Genomic DNA, 27,279 nt, shown 5'->3' on the forward strand with positions numbered 1-27,279 from the left:
TTTTTATGTATATTCTACTCTTTAGTTGTTTTTCTCCAGACTTCTCCAAATTCTCCCCACTCCTTCAAAGCCCTGCTGTGACACCACCTCCTTCAACCTTCCCAGGTGCTAGAAATGATCTCTTATTCTTCATTCAAAACCAATAGTACTTTGTCTCCCGTTATAGCTACATTGTCACTTTCTAAATTCTTTTTTTTAAGATTTATTTATTTATTCATTCAGAATGAGAGAGAGAGAGAGAGAGAGAGAGAGAGAGAGAGAGAGACAGGCAGAGGGAGAAGCGGGCTCCATGCAGGGAGCCGGACGTGGGACTCGATCCAGGGTCTCCAGGATCACACCCTGGGCTGCAGGCAGCGCTAAACCGCAGCACCGCCGGGGCTGCCCACATTGTCACTTTCTATCTCTTGTCTTCTCCCCTTGACTATAAATCCTGGAAAGCATCGTTGTGCTCTCTTCTCAGCTTACTCCCTCCTTCCAGGACCCAGAGCAGAGGTGGTATGAGTGTGACATAGGATGAGGACATGGGCTCAGGTAAAGCTGCCTGGGCTTGTATCTCAGCTTTGCCACTTGCCAGCTGTTAGATTTAGGGGACACCACTTGGCCTCTCTATCAGCAAAAGAGGAAGAATAATAGTACCTGCTTCACAGAGTTGTTGTGAGAAGGAAATGAGCTAGTATAAGTGAATTACTTAGTATAGCTCTGGGCACATATTATTTATGTTAGCTTACTATGTAGTCATTGCCACTACTCACTATGCTTTGGTTGCTCTGAGCCTCTCACAAGTTATTTCTCAAAGCTTCTGTGAGCCATCTTCTCTTATTCCTATATTTCCTCTAATGTGGTTCACATGCTGCTTCATTCTTTTATTCAGTGGGCATTTATTGAGCATTTACTCTGTGCTAGGACCTGGGACATATAAGACCCCCACTCAGGAAGAAGACAATCAAGTAGGATATATATACAAGCAATAATAATACAGTAGGATAAGTACTAAGGGAGGTAGATACTGGGGCTGAGAAGTATTGGCATCATCTAAGTTATGAGAGTAGGGTCCTCTGATTTAGTCTGGGGGTCAGAGATGACTTCTCAGAGGAGACAATACCTAAGCTGGTCCTACAAAACAAGTGAGTGGTGGGAGTGGGGAAAGGGCAGAAAGTATGGGGAAAAGTTGTTTCAGAGAGAGGGAGAATAAGGTGCAAATAATATAATATGAAAGGAGAAATAATATGATATGCTTGAGACACTGGTACTTAAGGATGGCCAGAACAGAACAAGTGTTGCGGAGGCAGATGTGATGTGAAGAGGTAGGCTAGAGTCTGATGAAGGTCTTTCCTGCTATATTGAGGAACTGAGACTTTAACTTGAGGTGATTCTCATCCCCTTCTTTGTCCCCCCAACACCTATTAGAGTAGGTGCTACATACTTCCCTAACTTCTGCTCTTCATTGCCCTTAATTATTTCCATAATAATTGTCTGTTTAAGCATCTGTCCTCCACACTAAAAGCTGTAGGAGGGCAGGAAATGTCCCTGTTTTAACATTACTGCATCACCAGGCTAGCAGAGTAGTTGGCACATACCAAGTCCTCAATAGATGTTTATTGGATAAATGAACAAATAAATAAGACATCCAGGGAAGGAGAGAAAATTGTAACTCGCAAAATGCTGGCACATAATTGGCCCTTAGAAAATTATCTAATCGGGATTCCTGGGTGGCGCAGCGGTTTAGCGCCTGCCTTTGGCCCAGGGCGTGATCCTGGAGACCTGGGATTGAATCCCACGTCGGGCTCCTGGTGCATGGAGCCTGCTTCTCCCTCTGCCTGTGTCTCTGCCTCTCTCTCTCACTGTGTGCCTATCATAAAAAATTAAAAAAAGAAAATTATCTAATCTTTTTTGGGGGTGCCTGGGTGGTTCAGTTAGTTGAGTGTCCGACTCTTGATTTCATCTCAGGTCATGATCTCAGGGTCATGAATCAAGCCCGGCATTAGCTCCCTGACTAGCAGGGAGTCTGCTTGAGGTTCTCTCCCTCTCCTTCTGCCACTCCCCACCCCCATCTTTTTCAAATAAATAAATCTTAAAAAAAATGAATAAATATTTTTAAAAAGAAAATTATCTAACCTTTTTTGTGCCTCAGATTTCTCATCTGGAAAATGGGGATAAAATAGAAATTATCTCAAAGGGGTAACATGGGTCTGTGAATTGCTTAATCGCAGATCTTATATTTAGAGTCAAGGATAATTCTCAGTATGTTAAAAATATCATTCTCATACAAATAGACAGTGAGCATGGGTCAAAGTTTCATTTAGCTCATTAATAAAGTGACTAGCAGGTTGACAAACCCAGTTCAAAAGAGAATATAAAAGCTGAAGGTTTTATAGTCAATGAAAAAGAAAAACATTGAAAAAATGAGGTTGCTAAATTATATACAAAATGGATTAATGTCTTATAGGATACTAAAACCATAGCCTATAGGATTGTCTTCACTATAGACAGAAAAGGAAATCATCACAACTTATTGCTTTACAGAATTGTAAAATGTCTGGGCTCTAATCAATTGTGTAAATAATGTTAAACTTCTCTTTAGGAGTGTCTCTAAGTAGACTTGACAGTCAGTGCTTTATTATGACATTAAAAGGTGACACAAGGCTGCTAGCTGGCCAAGTGGGTAGAGCATGCAACTCTTGAACTCCAGGTTGTGAGTTCAAGCCCCATGTTGGGTATAGAGATTACTTAAAAATAAAATCTTCAGGAATGCTCGGTTGGCTCAGCAGTTGAGCATCTGCCTTCGGCTCAGGGTGTGATCCCGGGTCCCGGGTCCCAAGCCTGCATCAGGCTCCCTGTGAGAAGCCTACTTCTTCCTCTATCTATGTCTCTGCCTCTCTCTGTGTCTCTCATGAATACATAAATAAAATCTTAAAAAAATAAAATATTTTTTAAAAGTCACACAGTCAAAAAAAAATAAAAGTCACAGTCATCTTTTTATTTCAGTAACATGTTTAAGATAATTTTTCTTAACGCTAATAAGTTCAATTTAATAAATACTATTGTCATTAAGATTCTCAATAAATGTTTGCTGAAAAGATTTTTATTTGATTAGACTTTTCCCTTCTCTCCAGAAGCAGAGTTTGGGGCCTATAGAGAAGGTTGGCTGAGGGTGGGAACACTGCAGGATACTTATGCTCTTCCCTCCTTCAACCTGGGGTAGTATCTGAGTAATTCTGTATCACCAAAGGGCAGAGAGAAGTGCCTGCTTTGGATATCAGTAGAGGAGATACCTCCCCCCATAAGGACATATTTTATTTGAAAGAACTGGATATTTCCAAAAGGCAGTGAAGTAGACACCATGGAAAAATCAGAAATGTGTTGAACCACTATCCATTTATTTTTCCCATTTTTTTTAGTTTAAAAATTGTGGTAAAATACATATAACATAAAATCTACTCTTTAACCATTTTAAGGGTACAGTTCAGGAATGTTAAGTGCAGTCACATTGTGCAACCATTACCACCATCCATCTCCAGAACTCTTCATCTTGCAGAACTGAAACTCTGTACCTATTAAACCATAATCCATTCTCCTCGTCCCAAGCCCCTGGCAACTACCCTTCTACTTTCTGTCTATGCATTTGACTACTCTAGGTGCCTCACATAGGTGGGATCATGCTATATTTGTTCTTTTGTAGTTGGCTTATTTAACTTAGCATAGTGTCCTCAAAGTTCATCCATGTTGTAGCATCTGTCAGATTTTCCTTCCTTTTAAAGGGTGAATAATATTCTATTGTATTTATATCACATGTTGTTTATCCATTTGTGGATCAGAGGAGACTTGCACCACTTTCACCTTTTGCCTACTGCCTCCGTTAATTTTACAGTGTAGGATTATTTTTGTTTTAAATTGCACATGAAGGATGGATACCATTTTCAAGGCTTGGGATATCAAAGACTATAATCCGGCCCAGGACCTGGGGCTGACCAGATTATGAGACCATCTGTGGTCACTTCTTGATTCTAAACTTTTGTCTAAATACAGACCCAGGATGGCAAGGTTTCTGTAGGCAAATTTAGCCATAAGCCTGAGTTTACTTGGAACATGAGCACTGTAAAACATGTTCTGGGGCTCTGACCAAGGAATCACTGTTTTAAATGCATGGGCATGCTGGATAGAGTGGAAATTCAAACATTTCTAAAGAGCAACAGATGGAAAATTTCCCAGGGATAAACCAGTTATTTCTTGGCAGTCCCAAAGTATGTAGTGTACAAGCTCTTCCCTGGGAGTCAGGAGAATCTGCTTGAACCGCATGGCCCCCAGATGCTAGAAAAGGAATTCCCAGATGCTTCCTTGCTAAAAGTAGTCAAGAGAACTGGGTGCCTTGACTTCCAGCTTCAGGGAATTGAATTTTTTACTCTGACTTTTCAGCAGAAAGAAAGGGAATATTGAATGTAGAATCATATGAAGCTAAAGCCAGAGGACATTGCAGAAGTCAATCAAATCTCTGTTTTTTGTTCTGAATTGGCCTTTTATCTATACATCTGCCATTAATTTCATCATAGACTGGGGCCAAATCTTAGTTCTTCCATTCATTCAATTTTTAAGACCTGTTTTCATTTTTTTAAAACCTGTAAATTATGATAATAACACTGTCTCAGAGGATTGCAGTGAGGATTCATGGTATTAATACATGCACAGTACTAAGAACAGTGCCTGGAAGATAGTAAACTGCTATATGAAATAATTCACCAGAGAACTACTTGCTATTGTCAATATATTTTGGCCATTTTCTTATTAGCATTCTTATGGTTATTATTCAGTTGGAAAATAGTCAAATTTCATTTAGAGTGTTGTCTTATAGTTTTATTCTGCTATGATTATTTCTGGGGGGAAATTCTGCAGTTGATATGTGTGGAATTTTGTCTTCCAATTTGTTTTTGCAATAACTCTGCATGAATCTGTTAATATTTTCCTTGTGTTGAGAGGCAGTTTCATTCTCTCACCTTCCAGATATGGAAACTGAATTGCCACAGGGGAAAACAACTTACCCAAGATCACATAGGAATAATGGCTAAACCAGTAATAGAACTAAGGGCTTCTGACCACTAATCAAAAGCTCATTCTGCTTGGCACAGAAACCAAGAACATCCACCTTGGGGATTGATACAATCTGAGCATCCTCAAACTCATTCACCCACAGGAAGACTTGAACACTCTATGATTCCAGATATTTTCCAATTGGCATTTTTCCTTTTTATCAAAATTGCAAGCACTTCAAGAGAAAGGACTGTGACCTGACTACTTTGGAATTTTCATTGTATGTCATGCACTGTCCTTCAAACTCCTGAGGACAGAAACTATTGCCTATAATATCTTGGATTAATAAGGGCAGATGCTCTGATACTATATATAGAATACCTGGAAGACTCCAACAAAAGACTGCTAAAAGTGATAAATTCAGTAAAGTCGCAGGATACAAAATCAATGTACAGAAATCTGTTGCATTTCTGTCACCAATAATGAAGCAGCAGAAAGAAACATTAAGGAATCAAACCCATTTAAAATTGCACCCAAGACAATAAGATACATAAGAATAAACCTAACCAAAAAGGTGAAGGACCTGTACTCTGAAAACTATAAAACGCTGATGAAAGAAATTGAAGATGACACAAAGAAATGGAAAGACATTTCATGCTTATGGGTTGGAAGAACAAATATTGTTAAACTGTCTATATTACCCAAAGCAATCTACACATTAATGCAATCCCTATCAAAATACCAACAGCATTTTTCACAGAACTAGAACAAACAACCCTAAAATTTGTATGGAACCAGAAAAGACCCTGAATAGCCAAAGCAATCTTGAAAAATAAATGCAAAGCTGGAGGCATCACAATTCTAGACTTCAAGCTATACTACAAAGCTGTAGTAATCAAAACAGTATGGTCCTGGCACAAAAACAGACATGTAGGTCAATGGAACAGAATGGAAAACCCAGAAATGGACGTAAAACTATATGGTCAATTAATCTTCAAAAAAGTAGGAGACAATATCCAATGGGTAAAAGAATGTCTCCTTAAGAAACTGGACAGCGACATGCAAAAGAATGAAACTGGACCACTTTCTTATACCTACAGTGTAAGAAATTAAGAGTAAAAAAAATTAAAAGTAAATCAAAACGGATTACAGGCAATAATTCTTTTTTAAGTAGACTGTATAGGAAAACTGGACAACAATATGCAAAAGAATGAAACTGGACCACATTTTTACTTCTATGGTGTAAGAAATTAAGATTATACTCAAAATGGAATACAGGCAATAACTTTCTTTTTTAAGTAGACTGTAAGCCCAGTGTAGGGCTTGAACTCATGACTCCCAGAACAATAAGAATCACATGCTCTACTGACTGAGCCAACCAGGTGCCCCAGGCAGTGACTTCTTTGACATCAGCCAGACATATGTCTCCTGAGGCAAGGGAAACAAAAATAAACAATTGGGACTACATCAAAATAAAAGGCTTCTGTACAGTGTATACATATATACTATCATATAATATATATGGTATAATATAATAATAAAATGGGATATTACTCAGCTATAACAAAGAATGAAATCTTGCCACTTGCAACAACATGGATGCAGCTAGAGTATTCTGCTAAGTGAAATAAGGCAGAGAAAGACAAATACCATATGATTTCACTCATATGTAGGATTTAAGAAGCAAAACAAATGAGCAAAGGGGGGGGGAAGAGAGAGAGAGGGGGTGGTAAACCTAAAAACAGATTCTGAAATATAAAGAACAAACTGATGGTTCCCTTAAGAGAAGTGGGTGAGGGGTTGAGTGAAATAGGTGATGGCGATTAAGAAGAGTTGAATCACGGGGATCCCTGGGTGGCGTAGCGGTTTGGTGCCTGCCTTTGGCCCAGGGTGCGATCCTGGAGACCCGGGATTGAATCCCACACCGGGCTCCTGGTGCATGGAGCCTGCTTCTGCCTCTGCCTATGTCTCTGCCTCTCTCTCTGTATGACTATCATAAATAAATTAAAAAAAATAGAAGTGTTGAATCACTGTATTGTACAGCTGAAGCTAATATTAAACTGTACATTAACTGTAACTTAAACAGAAACTTAAAAAGAAACATATGGGAAAAATAGGGGCAGTGTTCAATAAATGGAACTAATAAAGATATCCCTCCTTGTTTTTAAAGAGAAATAGAGAGGCAGGGAGGAAATTAATATATGCCAGTCACTGTCCTGAGAAATTTCACTTCTATCCCATTTAATCTCCAAAATCTTTAAAGGCATTGTCAATTTCCATTTTTTGATCAGGAAATTAAGGTTCAGACAAGTTAGGCAACTTACTCTGAATCTCTTCACAATAAATGTTCAAGTTTGACACTTCTCTGGTGGACTATAACCTTCTAGAATCCAGTAAGATAATCACAGAGTAATAGGTAAAGTCAGGAAGGAAGAGTCCTAATGCTTTCCAGAGACGTTTTTTTCTCATGAGGGAGAAAATCAGCCACATAAATTGTGATAATATAAGTCATGGTTGTATTTTTCTGTATTTTTCTACAGTGTAGAAAATGTATATTTTCATCAAGCTAGAAAAAGAAAGGAAAATTATGAGTAGTTCAAACTTGCTCATAAAAATAAGAACTAGCATTACCAAATCCAGCAACCTGCCCCCAGCAAAAAAAAAACCCATCTTATCCACACTAGAATTTTGAATAAGAAACAGAAAGATCAGCTATACGATGTATATGGGGAAGGATGATGAGGCCTGGGTAACTTTTATAGCACGGAAAAGCTCAGACCTAGAAAATGCTTAGTATGTGTGCTAGCCTGGAAAATAACCCCTAAAGATAATTCATTAGGTCCTAATCCCTGGAATTTGTACATGTCATACCATTTGGAAAAGGGGTTTTTGCAGATGTGATTGAGTTAAGGATCTTGAGATGGGGGGCAGTTATCTTGTATTACTCAGGTGGCGCCTAAAGGCAATCACAAGTGTCCTTATAAGAGACAAAGGGAGGGCATAGTGAGACACATCTACAGAGGAGAAGGCAGTGATGTGAAGGTGGAGGCAGAGATGGGAGTGCTATGGCTGCAGGCTAAAGAATACAGCAACTTTCTCTTCTCTAGGAGAAGCTGGAGAGAAAAGAAACATTCTCCCCTTGAGCCTCCAGAGGGAATGTAGCCCTGCCAACATCTTGATTTTGGCCCAGTGAAACTGATTTCAGACTTCTGGCCTCCAGAACTGAGAGAAAATCAATTTCTGTTGCTTTAAGCCACCAAATTTGTGGTAATTTGTTACAGTAGTCACAAGAAATTAACGCGGTGCTCCTGTGCTGTTATCCAAGTCTTAGTTTACTATTGTCTCCTTTCCCTACAATCTGGCACTTCCAAGAAGAGTTTCCAAAAACATCTTTTTTTTTTTTTTTAATGTTTCCTCTGCCAGGCCCTATGACAAGCAATTTATATACAATAGCTCACTAAATCCTTATAATCCTATTAAGGAGGTGCTAATATTATTCCTATTTTGCAGATGAGTAAAATGACACTCAGAAGAAAAACTCGTGGGCCCATATTCTTAATAGGTTATGGAGCTAGTATTCCAACACAGGTTTGCTCAATATAAAGCCTGCACTTTATTTTTTAAAAAGATTTATTTGTGGGGGATCCCTGGGTGGCTCAGCGGTTTAACACCTACCTTCAGCCCAGGGCGTAGTCCTGGAGTCCGGGGATCGAGTCCCACATAAGGCTCCCTGCATGGAGCCTGCTTCTCCCTCTGCCTGTGTCTCTGCCTCTCTCTCTCTGTGTGTCTCTCATGAATAAATAAATAAATAATTTTTTTAAAAAAAGATTTGTTTGAGAGACAGATTGTGAAAGAATGGGGAGAGGCAGAGGGAGAGACTGAATCGTCAAGTAGACTCCACACTGAGCACAGCGACTGACACTCAATCTCAGGACCTGAGCCACAACCAGGAGTCTGATGCTTAACAGCTGAGCCACCCAGTGCCCCTAAAGCCCGCACTTTAAATATCTATGCTGTACTACCTCAAACTAAGGTTAAGTCAGAGTTTTAATTTTCATATCAATTGATGGTATTTTGGGACGTCTATCTGAGGGATATTTTCACCAAAGGAGATTAAACTCACCTTCATCCCAGTCTGAGGAATTTAGCTGCCATTTCTACCTGACTTTCCAGCAAAAAGGATGGCTAATCCTATATAGAAAGTTCTAGTTAAAAAGATCTCAGATATCCATTTGCCCAAACTCCTCGTTTTTTAGATGAGGAACTCTGGTCCAGGTAAGGAGAGGGTCTTGCCCATGGTTACACAGAGAGGCTTAAGTGGTAAAGTTGAAATTAAAGTCCAGATATCACTTCAAACCCAGGATTAATTCTACTGCACATCACACTGCCTGCAAACTCATGGGTGTTTCTATGAGCTAAAGTGCTGACCAAACTTTGGGAACTTGACAAAAGGAAAATGGAAAAATGGGTTTCAAACTTTCCCAAAGCTATAGTGCTCCAAGGGTCTTCATTCTCATCTGGGATACTCTACAGGGCTGCAACCACTGAGATGGTCAAGGGGATTGGGAGGGGGAAACTTCTGCGCTTGGATGGAGACTGAAGGCACCATTATGAGGTGTCCTTATCCCCAATGCGAGGACAGGAAGGGCAAGAATTCATTAATTCCTAGAACTGAAAGGGATTTCTGGAAATCTTTGAGGTAGCAGTTTTGGACAAATAAATGGAAATAAGTTGTACCTCACAGAATCATCAGGGAACTTGCCTTGGGAAATTTCATATGCCTAATAATGGTGAAGTCGGAACATTATTTCATCCAGTTTTTACATAGGGGCACTCAACAAATACTGAGTCCCTGCTGTCCTCTGTCTTTATGCTTACACGGAAAAAAAAAATAATGCATTTAAAGTGTTCAATACAGTCTTAGTACACAATAAGTGCTCAACAAATGCGGTTACTAAAACATTAATTAATAATAGTATCCGTAGTAGCCACTATCTTTCAGCCACGTTAATTTTCCACTCCAGAGACTGTAAGTCCCAAGATGCTCTTTGCCTGGCTTCTGCCTCCCATTATACTCTGGGACTTGTAGTCCGGAAGTGGGTGACTGATTCATCAGCGCGCAGGCGCAGTGGCACGGATTCCCGGAACAACCGGCAGAGGCTCCCAGGATGAGCGGGTGGCGGTGGCTGCTGCTGCAGCGGCGGCGCTGACAGGACACGAGCTCTATGCCTTTCCGGCCGCTGGTCCCGCTCGGCCTCCTGTGCGCGCTGCTGCCCCTGCACTATGGTGCACCAGGCCCGGATGGCACCGCGCCCGACCCCGCTCACTACAGGTGAAGGGGGTCAGGCTCCTCGCCCTAGCAGAGTTGGGGAAGGGGAAGCGCAGACCCGGTCCCTTTCCTTACTCTCGGTCCCAGGACCCCCACCCTGATTTGCTCGGACCCCGCCACTGGGCTCCGGTGGTGCTCCCCACTTTCCGCCCTATTTCTTGTCCTTTCCCTTGCCTTATTTCTTGTACCCCGCACCAGGGAGCGAGTCAAGGCCATGTTCTACCACGCCTACGACAGCTACCTGGAGAATGCCTTTCCCTACGACGAGCTGCGACCTCTCACCTGTGACGGGCACGACACCTGGGGCAGGTAGTGCGAGTGGAGGAGCAAAGGGGCGGCTGGGGTGTGGCAGTCCGGTGCTAGGCGGGCGGGTCTGATGGGGCTGGTGGCTTCACGGTCTCCTCGCCAGTTCCGGAAAAGCTCCCAGCGGGGGTGAGGCCGCGTTCCTTCCAATTCAGGCCAGCACCGCCAGGATCCACCCAGCCTCCTGGAAAGTTGGATCCCACCGAGGAAAAAGCCTGGGTTAGGCTGGTGGACTGGACCTCTGGGCTCCAACCACGACAATAACAGGCGCCAGCAGTGGGGACTCGGACAAATGGACAAATCTCTGGAGCCCTAGGCTATCGAGGAAGGGCTCCAAGAAGTCAGAAGACCCAACCCCTTCATTTTATAATTGGGCAGACAGGCCCAGGAGGGGGTGTAACTCTTCCAAAATTGAAACCTAAGAGCATTTGTTGTTAGTGTAACTGAAACACACTCACATTATTGACTGCTTCTTGAGATTTCAGCTCAAAATGTCACCTGAGCATCAGCTTCCTTAACTACCCACCCCCTACAGGTCACTGTTACAAATCACCTTATTTACTTACTTGCTTATTTATTTTCACTTCGCACTCTATCATTTTCACTTGAATGCTAGTTTGTCTTTCTCACCTCCCCTAGAATAAAAATTTATGAGATGGAATTCTCTGTCTTGTTCCTTGCTGAGCAAAGAATCATTGCATTTAGCTGAGGCTGACATTGATTAAACAGTGTGCCAAACATTTTACTTGTGTCTTCTCATTTAATTCTCTTAACACCCCTAGGAGTTAAGTGCTTAAGTGCTGTTTTTCCCATATAACAAATGCGTATGCTGAGGACTGGAGAAGTTAAAATTTGTGTTGGTTTTCTTTTTTTTAAGCCAAAAAAAAAAAAAAAAAAAGCAAATAGCTAGTTGAAGCAGTACAAAATCATATGCAATAAAGTCTCTCCCATGCTTTAGAATTCTAACCACTGTTGACTTTCTTGTGTATCCTCCCCAAAATATTTTCAGTTTATGCCATCATATAAGTAGGTATATGTGTATTTTTTAAATTAACTTTTTAAAGGCATAACTTACGTATGATAAAATGAACCCATTTAAAGCATATTGTAACCACTGTCACAGTCAAGATAGAGTACATTTCTGTCATGCTAAAAAGTTCTCTTGTGCCTTTTTACAATTAATCCTTCCGCTACCACTGGCCCAAACTGCTTGTCTGCTGTCTATATGACTCTGAAAATGCATTTAGAAACACCTATTCTATTTCTTGTCTTTTTCATTTAACTATATAATTTGAATATTTTAACATTAGCCTGTAGAACTCTTGATAACAACTTTTTTGACAACTTCATGGTTTTGTACTGTTTAAGTGACTATAATTTAGATAATCATTCTTCAAAAGTGGTATATGTTTGGGTTATTTCTAGCTTTTTGCTATTCTGCACAATACAGCCATGAGGATTCTCAAACATACGGCTCTGTACACATTGTGATAAATTCTTAGATGTGGAAAAACTTGTGTCCTTGGCTATACTCTTATACTGCCTCCCTATGGCAGAGAAGAATGTTAGTGGATATAGGAGATGTGGTTCACCACAGAAGAGGTAGATCAGCCAATCCTCCCAGGTGCATTAAACGGGTCAAAACTTCTTGGCAATTTTCATTATGGCTTCTCTGTTGTGACCGGAAGCTGGGATGGACAGAGGTATCACTGTGCCTCACTTAACTAGTTTTGGGGTACCTGATCTGGGGCAGCCTTAATATCTTGTGTTTGGTTTTCTTACTAAGCAGCTGGGATTTCTGTCCTTTTACAGTTTTTCTCTGACGCTAATTGATGCCCTCGACACTTTGCTGGTAAGTGTCTTGATGATTTCTTTTCCTCATCACCATTGTGTAATCAAGATCCTTCCTCTTTTGGCAGCTTGACTGTGGGTGAAAAACAAATTCTTCACCTAGTCCTTTTATTTTCATCCCAGGATTCTGAACCATGAGTTTCTGGTTGCCCAGCCAGACAGAGGAAAAGGATGAGTACATTCCAAATGTACTCAGGGTCATTTACTCAGCAGACATTTATAGAGGACCTGTTATGAACACAGCAATGTGATAGGCCTGTATAACTCGTGGGCAATACAGAGACTTTGAAACCCTCCTTGTTTTCAGAGGCTTATATTCTTTATTTTATTTTTAAACTTTATTTATTTATTCATGACACACACACACACACACACACACACACACAGAGAGATGTAGGCAAAGGGAGAAGCAGACTCCATGCAGAGCCCGATGTGGGACTCGATCCCAGGACCCTGGGATCACACTCTGGGCCGAAGGGGCACTAAAGTTCTGAGCCACTCCGGCATCCCAGAGGCTTACATTCTAATTGGATATGTTCAGTGAAAAAAAATAGTAGCAGTAATTAGTTAGTATGTTATGTGGAGGCTTGTGATAAGCACTTTATAAATGTAATCTAGTTTAATCCTTCCAACACATGAAGTGTGTTCCTTTACTCCTTAGCATGGGGAAATCTGATGCTTAGAAAGGTAAAATGGGTTGGCTGGGATCCACAGCTATGAAATGGCAGGGCTAAGACTTGAGCTTAATTCTGTATGACTCCAAGTCTTAACTCTCCTCCTTAAAAAGGCCACAAGAGAGAATTTAACAACTTTCTTCCTACTTTACTCTTTCTGGTTGTTTGTCACCCCTTCTCACTTTTATATATTAACAGCACTTACATGATTGTGATCACCTTGTAGATACAGTTTTGCTTTTTTAAAAAATGTTAATTTGTATGTACTTGTCCATCAGATATTTATTAAGGGCCCCCTGTATGTCAAGCACAGCGCTCAGCCCTGGAGTTATAGTGACAAGTTAAAATAGACATGGTCCCTGCTTTCCTGGAGTCTATGACTTTAGTGAGGGAGACAAAGAATCAAAGAATAACCCTTAAGGACATACAATTACAAACTGAGGTGAGTGCTCCAAGGGAAGGGAACGTGGTTCTGTAAGTGGACATATAACAAAAGAAGCGGACCTAGACTGAGGAGGTCAGGGAAGACTTCCCTAAGGCTGTGAAATGACACTTCAAGTTGAGATCCGAAGGAGAAGCCAGTGTCAACTAGGGAAGTGGGAGAGGACAGAGGGTTCCAGGCAGAGAGAACAGCCGGCCTGCACGAGGGCCTCCTGGCAGGAGAGAGTGCATGGCAGATGCAGTGAATTGAAGGAGGACGCAGTGAATCTGGGATGTGGAGAAGGAAATGCAGGAAGCAAAGTGGAGCTGGGGGCTTTGTGGGGTGCCAGATGATGGAAGCCCTTGTTCACTATGTTAAGGGTTTTGATTTCTAATTTGAGAGCAATGGAAAGCCACTGAAACATTTTAAGTAGAGGGCAGGAAATGCGGAGATTTCTGTGTTGAGAAGATCACTAAGTGCAGCATGGAGAGATTTGTGTAATCATTCAGTGAGCATTCAGTTGAGTAATCACTTCATAGACTGTGCCTGGCACCCTGGGGGAAGGCAGGAATGAGTGAGGCTCCTTCCCAGGCAAAGATTCTCTGAACCTGGCAAGCAATTGATGCCCTAAGAGTTGTGGGGGTAAAATTACTGGAGTCTTTTAAAGGATGAAGAGATTCATTTTAGCTGGAGGGACCAAAGGGTTCCTTCCTAGAGAAGTGACATTCGGACAACCAAAGCCAGGTTGGATTTGGAATGGAAAGACATAGGAAGGAGGGCTTTCTGAGAGAGGGAGCAGCATGTCTGAAGGCAAGAAATTGGAGAATCATGGTACAGTTTTCCTAAAGTAGATGAGGATAGCTTAAATGAAGATGAACAGTGAGAAACATGGTCAGAAAGGTAGGTTGAGGGGCATCTGAGTGGCTCTGTTGGTTCAGCATCTGCCTTCAGCTCAGGTCATGATCCCAGGGTCCTGGGATCTAGCCCTGTGTCAGACTCCCTGCTCAGCAGGGAGTCTACTTCTTTCTCTCCCTCTGCCCCTCCCCTGCTTGTGCTTTCTCTCTCTCTCTCTCTCTCTCTCTCTCAAATAAATAAATAAATACATAAATAAAATCTTTAAAAAAGGAGAAAAAAGAAAAGTAGATCGAGTCCAAATCACTGAGTGGCTTGACTGCTGAGATAGTCAGGATTGTTTTGGATCCAAGTGACAGAAACCCAGTTCAAACTGATAGAGACAAGAAGGGAATTTACTGAGTCAGATAACTAAAAAGTCCAGGTAAGGTAGGCCTCAGACTCAGCTGGATCCAGGCATACCAACAATGTCTTCAGGAATTTCTGTCTCTTATCTGCCTTCTTTGTTGGCTGTGTTCTCGGGCTCTCCTTATGTTGGCAGAGTAGCCAACTGTAGCTCCAGATTTACTTCCCACTCAGTAACCTGTGTATGTGGGTAGAATCAGCCCTTTTGCATTAATTCCAGGAACTGAGTCTCATTGATCTGTCTTGGGTTGCACCTGAACCAGTCACTGGCCGAGGGATATAGTACAGTGGTCCAGATCAATTGCCTATTCTTGCAGCTGAGGGGGTAGGATCAACCTCTGCCAAACTGCAGGAGCAACTGTGGAAGAAGAGTGATTCCTCAAGGGAGAATTAGGGTACTATATCAGAGTAAAAGGTGTCAGAATCACATTTGGCTGATGGTTTAAATGAAAAGAGTTTAGTTTCCTCAAGTGAAAGCAAGTCTAGAGGTAATTTATAGTGTGGGGTTGGCTGTTCAACTGTGCCATCAGAGACCCAAGCTCTTTGTATGTTTCCATTTTACCATCAGTAGAGTATTGGCTTTCATTTTCATGCTTAATACCTCAAGCCCTAAAATGGCTGCCACAGCTCCAGAAATCAAGTTTGCTTTCAAGGTAGAAAGAAGAGTAAACACCATGCCAGCAGTGTCTGTCCCTTTTTATTAGGAAAATAGAAGCTTTCCCAGAAGTGCCCCCACTAGACTTATCAAGGCTTAGCATTGGCTAGTAACACAGTCACCTCTAGCAGCAAAGAAGGCTGAGAAAGCAAGTATCTGGATTTCTAGCCTCTACAGTGGTAGGCTACCAGGGTAAAGGAGATTGGAAATCAGTGTTGGGCCAACCAACCTGCAGTGTTTTCTACAAGGATGAATGTGATCGGAGAAGTTTAAAAACAACAGATACTACTGCATGTTGAGCTAGGATTTCTTCATGTGGTCTGCAGTCTATATTGTTTCCATTAAATAGGTACATAGTGACTCTTGAATTGGTACCTAAGAATTTAACCAATCTCTTGGTATAGGGTCTCCGTGATTTCTAGATCTTAGTGTTTCCTTCTCCTGTCACCGGTTCTAGGACAGAAACTGTAGATCTTAAGTTGATTAAGTGAGGGCCACACCAGTATAGGATCTCAGACTCTTGATCCAACATCTTTGGTGCCTTCAAGCCTGAGAAAACCTCACTGTCAACTCTCTCTTCCCTTCCAGATTTTAGGGAATGTCTCAGAATTCCAAAGAGTGGTTGAAGTGCTCCAGGACAATGTAGACTTTGATATTGATGTGAATGCCTCTGTGTTTGAAACCAACATCCGAGGTAAGTGCCTTTGGAAGAAGAGAGAGTGTAGAGTTTTGCCTCTTTGTAAATGAAGAGGTGGTAAGTAGGATCTCAAGGGCTGACCCAGCCAGGGCACTTGGCCCAAACTGGTGACTGACAGAGATCTTCTTCCCCCCTGGACAGTGGGGTGTAGAGGTCTCAGGATCCCCCATCAGTTTTGTACATTGAGCAGGGGACAGAGAATAGACTAGAAAGAAATTTACCAAAGAGACTCCCATATTTAACATATATTAGTGCGAGGCTTATAGCCATTAAAACAAGAAGGATGTAACCCTTGCCTTCTTGGAACTTATTGTTTAAGAAGTGCTATCCAGGGGATCCCTGTGTGGCTCAGTGGTTGAGCACCTGCCTTCCGCCCAGGGCGTGATCCTGGAGTCCCGGGATCAAGTCCCGCATTGGGCTCCCTGCATGGAGCCTGCTTCTCCCTCTGCCTGTGTCTCTGCCTCTCTCTCTCTCTCTGTGTCTCTCATGAATAAATAAATAAAATCTAAAAAAACTTAAAAAAAAAAAAAAGGAAGTGCTATCCTACAGAACTTTCTATGATGCTGGAAATATTTTGTATTCATGTTGTCCAGTGTTGTATCCACTAGCCACAGATGGCTATTGTACATTTAAAATGTGTATACTGCAACTAAAGAACTGAATTAAAAAATATATATTTCATTTATTTATTCACAAGAGGCACAGAGAGAAAAGCAGAGACATAGGCAGAGGGAGAAGCAGGCTCCCTGCGGGGAGCCTAATGTGGGACTTGATCCTAGCACCCCAGGATCATGCCCTGAGCTGAAGGCACTCAACCACTGAGCCACCCAGGCATCCCAAGAACTGAATTTTTAATTTCATTTAATCTTAATGAATTTAAATTTAAATAGTGACAAGTGGGGGCTCCTGTGTTAAGCAGTCAGTTAAGCATCTGGCTCAGGTCATATTCTCAGGTCATGAGATTGAGCCCTACATCATGCTTTGCACTCAGCAGGGAGCCTACCTAAGGCTCACCCTCTTCCCCTCCCCCACTCTTAAAATAAATAAATCTTTTACAAAAAGAAATAGTGACATGTGGTTCATAATTAGTACATTACACAGTGCAAGTCTCAGGCATTATTTTCCAAAGCTGGCTGTCCATCAGAACCACTTGTGACCTTTTAAAAAGTTGAAATGTCTAGGTTCCACTCTAAACCTAATGAGTTGGGATTTCTGGGTTGGGTCCTAGCATCAATATTTTTAGCAGGTTTCCAGTGACTCTTATGAAGCTAGTACAACCCTTATTTTCAGTGAACCCTGAGACCACCAGTGGCTTAACAAACTGTCACTTCTGGAGGCCAAGTTATATTTTTCTCCTTTATTCTGCATGTGTTTTGCAATGAAACTTGTATTGCAGATATGTGATAACATTTTTACAAAGATTAGGGAGCAGAAGGACAGCATGATATAAAATCCTGGTTTTAGGATCAGACCTGAGTTCGAGGCTTTGCTCAGTGCTGTGTTTCACAGCTTCTTTTTTTTTTTTTTAAATGGCAACCGCCGTTCTTTTTTTTTTTTTTTTATGATAGTCACACACACACACACAGAGAGAGAGAGAGAGAGAGAGAGAGAGAGGCAGAGACATAGAGGGAGAAGCAGGCTCCATGCACCGGGAGCCTGACGTGGGATTCGATCCCGGGTCTCCAGGATCGCGCCCTGGGCCAAAGGCAGGCGCTAAACTGCTGCGCCACCCAGGGATCCCTGTTTCACAGCTTCTGAGCCCAGTTTATCATCTGTGGGTTAAGATTCCCTTATCCCTTTGTTGCTGATATGAATAAAATTATACCAGCTTTCTTTTGGTTGGCATTTGACCAGTATCTTTTTCTACTCTTCTGCTTCCAATCTTTCTGTATTTTTATGATCAGATAAATCTTTTGTAAATTGCATATTATATTTATCTATCCATTCTGACAATCTTTTAACTGAAGTATTTAATCCATTTACATTTATTATAATTAGGTATTTGCATTCATTTCTGTGGTATTGTTTTGTGCTATTTGTCCCATCTTCTCTGTGTTCTTTTTCACTCTCCATTTTTTGTACCTTCTTCAGATTGATTTTTTAAATTCCATTTTTCTTTGATTAATGTAGAAATTATGCTCAGTATCTATCTTTTTACGTAGTTTTCCTGGAAAAATTGACAAACATAACAAAGTCTAGAGTTAATGAAAATCTTTATTGTCCTGAATAATACCAAATCTGGTTCTGAGGATATTCTGACCTGTATGCTATAGTTATGTATTTTAGTTTTTTGTTTTAAGCGCTTCATACATTATTGCTTTCTATATACAGTTGAGGTTTTGGATTTACTCATGTATTTGCCACTTCTTTGACCATCTTTCTTTCCTGTGTCTCAGACTTTACATCAATGATCCCTTTCCTTCTCCTGAAGTACTTTCTTTAGAATGTCCTCTAGTGCAGGTGTGCTCTTGGCAGATTTTCTCAGCATTTGTTTGTATGAAATGTCTTTATCTCACTGTCTTTTTGGGGTCTGTATGATTCTAAGTTGATGGGATTTTCTCTTAGCACACCAAAGAAATCTTTCCATTGTCTTCTCATTTTGTTGTCTTTTTTAAGAAGTAATCTGTCAATCTAACTGTTACTATCTTGCAGATGACCAGTTTTTTTCCTCTTTTTTAAAATTTAAATTCAATTTGCCAACATATAGTGTAACACCCAGTGTTCATCCCATCAAGTGGCCTCCTTAGTGCTTATCACCCAGTTACCCCAACCCGCCATCCACCTCCCCTTCCACAGCCCTTTGTTTGTTTCCCACAGTTAGGAGTCTTTCATTGTTTGTCTCCCTCTCAAATTTTTCCCACTCAGTTCTCCTCCTTTCCCTTATAATACCTTTCACTATTTCTTATATTCCATGTATGAATGAAACCACATGATGATTGTCCTTCTCCAATTGACTTATTTCACTCAGCATAATACCCTCCAGTTCCAGTTCCATCCATGCCAAAGCAAATGGTGGGTATTCATCTTTTCTGATGGCTGAGTAATATTCCATTGTATATATATATCACATCTTCTTTATCCATTCATCTGTTGAAGGACATCTTGGCTCCTTCCACAGTTTGACTATTTTGGACATTGCCACCACAAACATTGGGGTGGCAGGTGTCCTGGCGTTTCACTACATCAATATCTTTGGGGTAAATATCCAGTAGTGCAATTGCTGGGTCATAGGGTAGCTCTATTTTTAACTTCTTGAGGAACCTCCACACTGTTTTCCAGAGTGGCTATACCAGTTCACATTTCTACCAACAGTGGAAGAGGGTTCCCCTTTATCCACATCATCTCCAACATTTGTTGTTTCGTGTCTTGTTAATTTTAGCCATTCTCACTGGTGTGAGTTGGTATCTCATTGTGGTTTTGATCTGTATTGCCCTGATGGCAAGTGATGTGGAGCATTTTTTTATATACTTGTTGGCTATGTATATGTCTTCTTTGGAGAAATGTCTGTTTATGTCTTTTGCCCATTTTGTGACTGGATTGTTTGTTTCTTGGGTGTTGAGTTTGATAAGTTCTTTATAGATCTTGGATACTAGCTCTTTATCTGATATGTCATTTGCAAATATCTTCTCCCATTCTGTAGGTTGTCTTTTAGTTTTGTTGACTGTTTATTGTTTTTTATTTTTGTTTTGTTTTTGTTTGCTGTGCAGAAGCTTTTTATCTTGATTAAGTCCCAATAGTTCATTTTTGTTTTTGTTTCCTTGCCTTCGTAGATGTATCTTGCAAGAAGTTGGTGTGGCCAAGTTCAAAAAGGGTGTTGCCTGTGTTCTCCTCTAGGATTTTGATGGAATCTTGTCTCACATTTAGATCTTTCAACCATTTTGAGTTATCTTTATGTGTTGTGTAAGAAAATGATCCAGTTTCATTCTTTTGCATGTGGCTTCCCAATTTTCCCAACACCATTTATTGAAGAGACTGTCCTTTCTCCAGTGGATATTCTTTCCCTCTTTGTTGAATATTAGTTGACCATAGAGTTGAGGGTCCATTTCTGGGTTCTCTATTCTGTTCCATTGATCTATGTGTCTGTTTTTGTGCCACAACCATACTGTTTTGATCACAGCTTTGTAATACAGCTTGAAATCAGGCATTATAATGCCCCCAGCATTGGTTTTCTTTTTCATTATTCTTCTGGCTATTAAGGGTCTTTTCTGATTCCATACAAATTTTAAGATTATTTGTTTCAAATCTGTGAAGAAAGTCCATGGTATTTTGATAGGGATTTAATTGAACATGTAAATTTCCCTGGATAGCATAGACATTTTCACAATATTTATTCTTCCAATCCATGAGCATGGAATGCTCACTGCCCCCTCCTTTTAAAAACTTTTCATTATGGAAGTTTTTCAAAAATATATAAAAATAGAAAATATAATATAATAAACTAGATATACTAATCACCCAGTTTCAACAATCATTATTATGTGGACTCTGCTCTTAAGCTCTTTTTTTTTCCCTTGGTGTTCTGCAGTTTTACTGTGGTATGCACAGATGTGGATTTATTTTTATTATCTTCTTGGGATTCCTGGATCTGAGAATCTGTGTCATTCACTAGTTTTTGAAAGTTCATAGCTATTTTCTTTTTAAGTATTGCCTCCCCCACATTTTCTCCCTCTTCTCTTTTTAGAACTCCTGCCAGATAGATGTTGCACCTTCTTACTGTATCCTTCAAATCTCTTTGGTATATTTTAAAAATAATTTTGTCTCTTTATATTGCATTTTGAGTAATTGTTTATGGACTCTGTCTTCAAATCCACTAATACTCTCTTCAGATATATCTTATTTGCTATTAAACCTATCTATGTAATTTTTAATTCCAGTTATTATATTTTTCACTTTTAGAAATTCCATTTGGTTCTTTTATAAATAGGCTCGGTCATTTTTATAATTTCTTGCTACTGACTCATCTATTCCAAGTCTTTTATTTCTTTACATTTCCACATAATTATTTTGTAATCTGTGTCTGATGGTTCCAATATTTGATGTATTGATAAGTCTTGTTCTGCTATCATTTCTGCTGGTTTGTACTCCTAATGCTTTGTTTTTTTTTTCATATGTTTTGTGATTTATATAGATTTTAATGTACACTCATTACCCAGGCTTTATCTCTGGGCTCCTTTGAGGTCTAGATTGAAGGTGGGTTCTTCCAGGTAAAGTTTTGGCTTACTTTTGCCGTTTGGCTAGAGGCACTACTTACCAAAAACTGCTTTATGCTAAAGGTTTGAGTTTTCCTAGACTACTCAGTGTGAATTCAGGCATAAAACTTAGTATCATCCTGTAGTTACTAATTCTTAAGGAAATTTGCTCCCCTCTCCCCCTTCTTTTTACTTGTCATCAGGATTTGAGGCATGTGACTTTCCTTACTATATGCCAGAGGAGGTGTATAGGGTTTATTTTGAATCCTCCTTACACAGATTATATGATTCTTTCAGATCCCAACTTTATGGAGGTATCTTTTATCAGACTTTCCACTTTGGGCCGGTTCTGCCTTTGTTTCTTATTCCCCCTCTGACAGGAGGAAGGAGAAACTGAGGCTCAAGGTCACCAGTTTTTTTCAGTGAGATGACCCATCAGGATACCTGTATAGCCATGTTTCCAGATACAGAATATTTATGTCTTTTATAAGTTTTCAATATTGTGTCATATATTCAAAAAGATGCATTAATATAATGAAGAAAATAACTACTCTTCCCTCCATCCCCCAGGTCTTGGAGGGATTGGGTGACCAAGTGGAGTAAGCATGGGCTTTGGACTCAGACAGACCTGGCTCTACCACCTACTTGATAGATGACCCAGGGCAAGTCACTTGGTATCTCTGAACCTCAGTATCTTCACTTGAAGAGGGAACAGTAGTACCTAGTGCTTACAATAGGAATGAAAATCAAATGATAGCCATTGTTCTCATGACCCACCAAGAGAAAAAAGTTTTGTAAACTTAACACTGTACCAATATATGGGATTAAGGGACTCTTTCACCAGGTGGCTCTGGCCTCTTCCCAGCAGCCACCCAACAGAGTATGGAGGTTTAATATACACCAGGGAGACTGGTCTTTGGGACTCTGACACTTGTGTTTTGTACTCTCTGTAGTGGTAGGAGGACTTCTGTCAGCCCACTTGCTATCAAAGAGGGCTGGGGTAGAAGTGGAAGCCGGATGGCCCTGCTCTGGACCTCTCCTGAGGATGGCAGAGGAGGCAGCTCGAAAACTCCTCCCAGGTAAAACCCACTCTGACATAGGGGAGAAAGGAAGTCTAGTAGGTTCTGCTTCTCTTGCTGGAGACAAGAGTGGCAGTGCTGAGTTATTTTCAGCTGTTCCTTAGCCAAGCATTCACTATTTCCACCTCTGGCCACCCACCATAGAAATTAGGAGAGTTCTGGGCATTTTGAAGGCTTGCTGGGACCCTGGCCCAAGATGGATGAGCTGACCTCATTACTGTTGGCAGGGTGCCATTGAAGGCCAGCCTGGTGAGTGGAAGGCTCTTGATCTTATTTGAATAAGCCATTTTGCATCCTCCCAGGCCCACACACTGCTGGAATAAAAGGGTTCCAGAGAAGAGCCTCAATCTGTGCATTATTAGGAGCCCCTGTTCTGGACTAGCCAATGTCTTGACCAAGCCACTCTTCTCTCCCTGGTTCAATTTCCCTATCTATCAAAAGGGGAATCATGATTCCTGTTTGCCTTGCACATTGGCTTTTGGAGAGGCATAAAATGAGGTCAGAAAGAAGAAAGTGCTTTGGAGAACCTCAAACACAACTGAAAAACAAGGGACTTGTTTTGTAGCTAAGCAGTGTCCAGGGCTGCAGGCCAAGCCTCAGTGGGTCTGGTGGGGCAGTAGCTGAGCTCAGCTGCATCAGCTGGACGCTGCATTCTCTTCAGGGTGTGGTGGAGACTCTGGGGCTGTTCACACCCAAACACATCACCCTAGGCTTTTTTTTTTTTTAATTCATGAGAAACACAGAGAGAAAGGCAGAGACACAGGCAGAGGGAGAAGCAGGCCACCCACAGGGAGCCTGATATGGGACTCGATCCCAGGACTCTGGGATCACGCGCAGCCACTGAGCTACCCAGGTGCCCTTCACCGGAAGCTTTTGCCAACATCTCAGCCATCACAGTTCTCCTTTTCTGGAGGAGAGTGGAGGAAAATGCGTGAGCCAGGTTCAGATCCACTCATGGCTTACGGCTCATAGCCTGAGTATCTCCTTACAAACATCATATCCTGTGTGATTCATCTGTATAGCACACTGCTTGGTTGCTTCCCCCCTTTTTTTTGGTTATTAAAAATCATTTTGTATTGAGAAATATACATATTAGAAAGTACATAATGGAGCAAGCCCCAGTGTGTCTGCCTCTCAGGTGAAGAAATAGAGTTTTGTCACTCTCCGTCCTTTTAACACTGTCTGACTTTTCTGAAATATTTCTTTAAGCCCTGTGGTTATGATTTGTATTCTCCTTGCTTGTCACTTGTGCCTGCCACATAGCAAGTTTGTCACTGACAATCAAGTGGCTGGACCTTGTAGTTCTTGGAAGTTTTGATAACTTTGTTCACAGTTTGGTGACGCACAGGCTGCTCTGGGGTTATTTGACCTTTTGGCCTAGAGAGGAAATCTCTGCCTCTGGCTATTTGTCTAATTCCTTGCCTTGAATCAGAAGGCACCAGGGTGGAATGGGCAGAGCATAACAGAGTGGGCGCGTGGCAGGCATTCCCGTCCTTGCTCTGTTTGGCTCTCTCTGTATGACCTTTGAGTCACTTCCTTACAGACATGACTTTTTCTACCTATAAGTTGGGGATTGGACCACTTCAGTAGTTTAGCTATTTATATCCTTTAAAAATATTATAATAGTTTACCCCCTAAACTATTTAAAGCAGGGATCTCAAACTACCTCTTTTGGGATTGCTTAGGGTCTGCAGATAAGTTTCATTTGGTCATAATTGTGTTTGGAAAAGTATATGAGGGGGATTGGACAAAGGTGGTCAAAGACACAAACTTCCAGTTATAAATAAGTACTGGGGCTGTAACATACAACGTGATGACCATGGCTAAGACTGCTGTATGATATGTTTGAAAGTTGCTGAGAGAGTAGATCCTAAAAGTTCCCATCACAAGGAAAAAAACAATTTTTTTCCTCATTCTATCTATATGGGTTGATGGGTGTTAACTTACTGTGTTCATCATCTCACCATGTAGGTAAGTCAGGTCCTTATGCTGTACACCTTAAATTCATGCTGTGCTGTATGTCAACGATATCTCAGTAAAACTCAAATTAAAAATAGTCACATGTATGCATGGCTTCTAACAGGTGTACCACAAGCCCCACCACTTCCTATGGCTTAAATCCTGTGTGCTTCACACTATTACCTGCCTGGCCTCCGAAGGCATCGTGTAAAATACATAAAAGTGGAGCTTCTGTAGCTAAAGTGGACATGTTAGGTGTGGCAGCCTAGAGCATAGCCCACTGCTTTCCTCCTCATCATGGGCAGGAGCCCGAGGGTCACATTTTGACCAGTGCTTGACAACATCTGGGTTAGTTGGCCACTAAGGACCTATAGTCATGGCATCTATCCTTCCCTGGCTCAGTGTCTAGCAGATCACCTAGGAGATAAAGAGGAGAGTGCTGGCTAAGGCCTCAGGTTTGGGCCTGTGTTGAAATATCCCTATATCCCTACTCCTGTGTGTGGGTCATTATTTTGTGATTATTCAGCATTTCAGACTCCCACTGGCATGCCATATGGAACGGTGAACTTGCTTCATGGTGTGAACCCGGGAGAAACCCCTGTCACCTGTACAGCAGGCATCGGGACCTTCATTGTGGAATTTGCCACCCTGAGCAGCCTCACGGGTGACCCCGTGTTCGAAGATGTGGCTAGAGTGGCCCTCATGCGCCTCTGGGAGAGCCGGTCGGATATTGGGCTGGTAGGTCGGCTGCCTCCCTTTCTGTCTGAGTCAAGTCAGGCACCTTAACCCCTGCTTGTAAGACTCATGGCTTCTAGCAAGAAGTTGCAGTCCAGCCAAAGGATATTTAGGATGACCTCAGCAGTGGTCCAGGACTTAGCAGCAGGACACTGAAAGTCAACCAAGCCTCCAATTCAAGTTTTGGTACAGGGGAAGAAAGCATGAGAGACAGCATATTCTCTAGCAGGGAAAGGGGGCTCTGGTGAGGTTTGATTCTTTGAACTTCTCTGATTTCTAGGAAGTGGGTCAAATGCTTTATGCCCATGACTCAACATGGCAACCTTAGATCACCAGCCCGTCTGGCCCTCACTTTTACTATTTATGTTTGTTAAACTGTGTTTCTTAGAATCCTAATGCTGAGAGGTGTTGAATGGCTGGCTGTTCTATTAAAAAAGTAATTCCTAGTCAATGAAGTTTGAGGAATACTACATATTGCAGTTGACCCTTGAGAAATGTGGTTTTGAACTGATGGGTTCACTATACACAAATTTTTTACAATGCAGTACTATAAACATGTTTTCTCTTCTATATGATCTTCATAATAACATTTTCTTTTCTCTGGCTTACTTTATTGTAAGAATATACTACATAATACATATAACATACAAATATGTGTTAACTGTTTATGTCATCAATAAACCACTCAAAAACAGGCTATTAGTAATTAAGTTTTTGGACAGTCAAAAGTTATCTACAGATTTTCGACTGTGTGGGGCTCAGCATCCCAGTCCGTCCATTGTGCAAGGGTCAACTGTAGTGTCTTTTTTTGGAGAGTCATAATGAACTTGGATAGGTTAAATGTTATGAAATCCAGTGGTAAATAAATCTATTCAACTTTGCTTGACTCAACATTTTCCAAACTTATTTGACCCCAGAGTTTCCCTTTCTTCTCCAATACCTATTATCCCATGGAAATTGAACACACTTTGAGCCAGATGATCTCTAAGGTTGGTTTCAGCTCTTAAATCAGATAATCCAGTGAAACTAACAATAACTGAGCCAAAGCTGTCCAGGAAATAGCACTAGATTTAGTCAGAATTGGATTTGACCCCTGGCCTTGCTATATTGAAACTGTGTGACCTTGGACAAGTCACTCAACCTCTCTGATCCTCAGCTACTGGAGCAATGATTTGATGTATTAATAGTTCCTTTGGTGAGTCATTATGACTTGGAAAGACTGAGTTGTCTGAAAGTGATTAAGGCAGGGACACATTTTATGCAAGTCTGCTTCTAAGCTTGAAGAGTAAAACTTGTGTGAGGAATCCTTGAAAATCTCTCAATAAGATACCACTCTGGAGACCTATAGTAACTCCCTTGGTAGGTCTAACACAAGTAGATTTTTCTCACTGGAACTGCAGTAGACTCCATATTTTCTCAGCCCTTACCATTTCACTGGCCTGTCTTCTGACAGTGTCTCTTTCCCTCTGGGCCTTCTCTGGTATCTGGAGCCTGCTCTGCTTGCCTTAAGCTGGAAGTTCTAGGACTTAATGCTACTTGGAGCAGTTCTCAATCAGTGACTGATATTGATGAGAATTTGTGGCCTCCCAACCCCACACCCAGTAGCTTACATGTCTCCCTTGAGCACTAGGGTGCCTGCCTTGTATTTGACTGGCTAGTCAGAGGTATGAGGAGATCCCTATTTGGTCTTGAGCCCTCTTTTCGGACTGTCTCTCTCTCTCTCTCCTCCCTCCCAGGTTGGCAACCATATTGATGTACTCACTGGAAAGTGGGTGGCACAGGACTCAGGCATCGGGGCTGGTGTGGACTCCTACTTTGAGTACCTGGTGAAAGGAGCCATTTTGCTTCAGGATAAGAAACTCATGGCCATGTTCCTAGGTAAAAAGGGTGGGGTAAGGAGGCTTTTGCCAAGACTTTTTCTCATTGACTTGTGGATTATTTATAAACTTTCGATTGCTCCCAAGTGCCTACAGAATCAGTTCTGAGTACCTCAGTCTTCATTCAGAGCCAGCATGGACTTGCACTGCCTACTTGATGTTCATTATACCTCTTAAGGCCTTCCTGCAATAACCAAATGAACTATGCTGTGCTCTCTGTGTGTGGCCCTG

General features: G+C 41.3%; 1 protein-coding gene across 2 annotated transcripts in view; it reads left to right on the plus strand.

Annotated features, from left to right (window-relative positions):
* The first annotated feature begins 10,174 nt into the window (after positions 1-10,174).
* The window catches only part of EDEM2 (ER degradation enhancing alpha-mannosidase like protein 2), a 29,466-nt gene continuing 12,361 nt past the window's right edge, over positions 10,175-27,279 (plus strand). Inside the window, exons 1-7 of one of the 2 annotated variants that reach the window (XM_055301910.1) lie at positions 10,175-10,354; positions 10,550-10,660; positions 12,467-12,506; positions 16,101-16,206; positions 22,352-22,477; positions 24,963-25,174; positions 26,908-27,049. In XM_055301910.1, the coding sequence (XP_055157885.1) occupies positions 10,248-10,354; positions 10,550-10,660; positions 12,467-12,506; positions 16,101-16,206; positions 22,352-22,477; positions 24,963-25,174; positions 26,908-27,049 (844 nt within the window). In that variant the 5' untranslated portion in view covers positions 10,175-10,247. The remainder of the gene's footprint in view (positions 10,355-10,549; positions 10,661-12,466; positions 12,507-16,100; positions 16,207-22,351; positions 22,478-24,962; positions 25,175-26,907; positions 27,050-27,279) is intronic. The other variant, XM_055301918.1, reaches the window with a different exon arrangement.

The sequence above is a fragment of the Nyctereutes procyonoides genome, unplaced genomic scaffold (genome assembly GCF_905146905.1).
Source record: "Nyctereutes procyonoides isolate TBG_1078 unplaced genomic scaffold, NYPRO_anot_genome, whole genome shotgun sequence".
Taxonomy (NCBI): domain Eukaryota; kingdom Metazoa; phylum Chordata; class Mammalia; order Carnivora; family Canidae; genus Nyctereutes; species Nyctereutes procyonoides.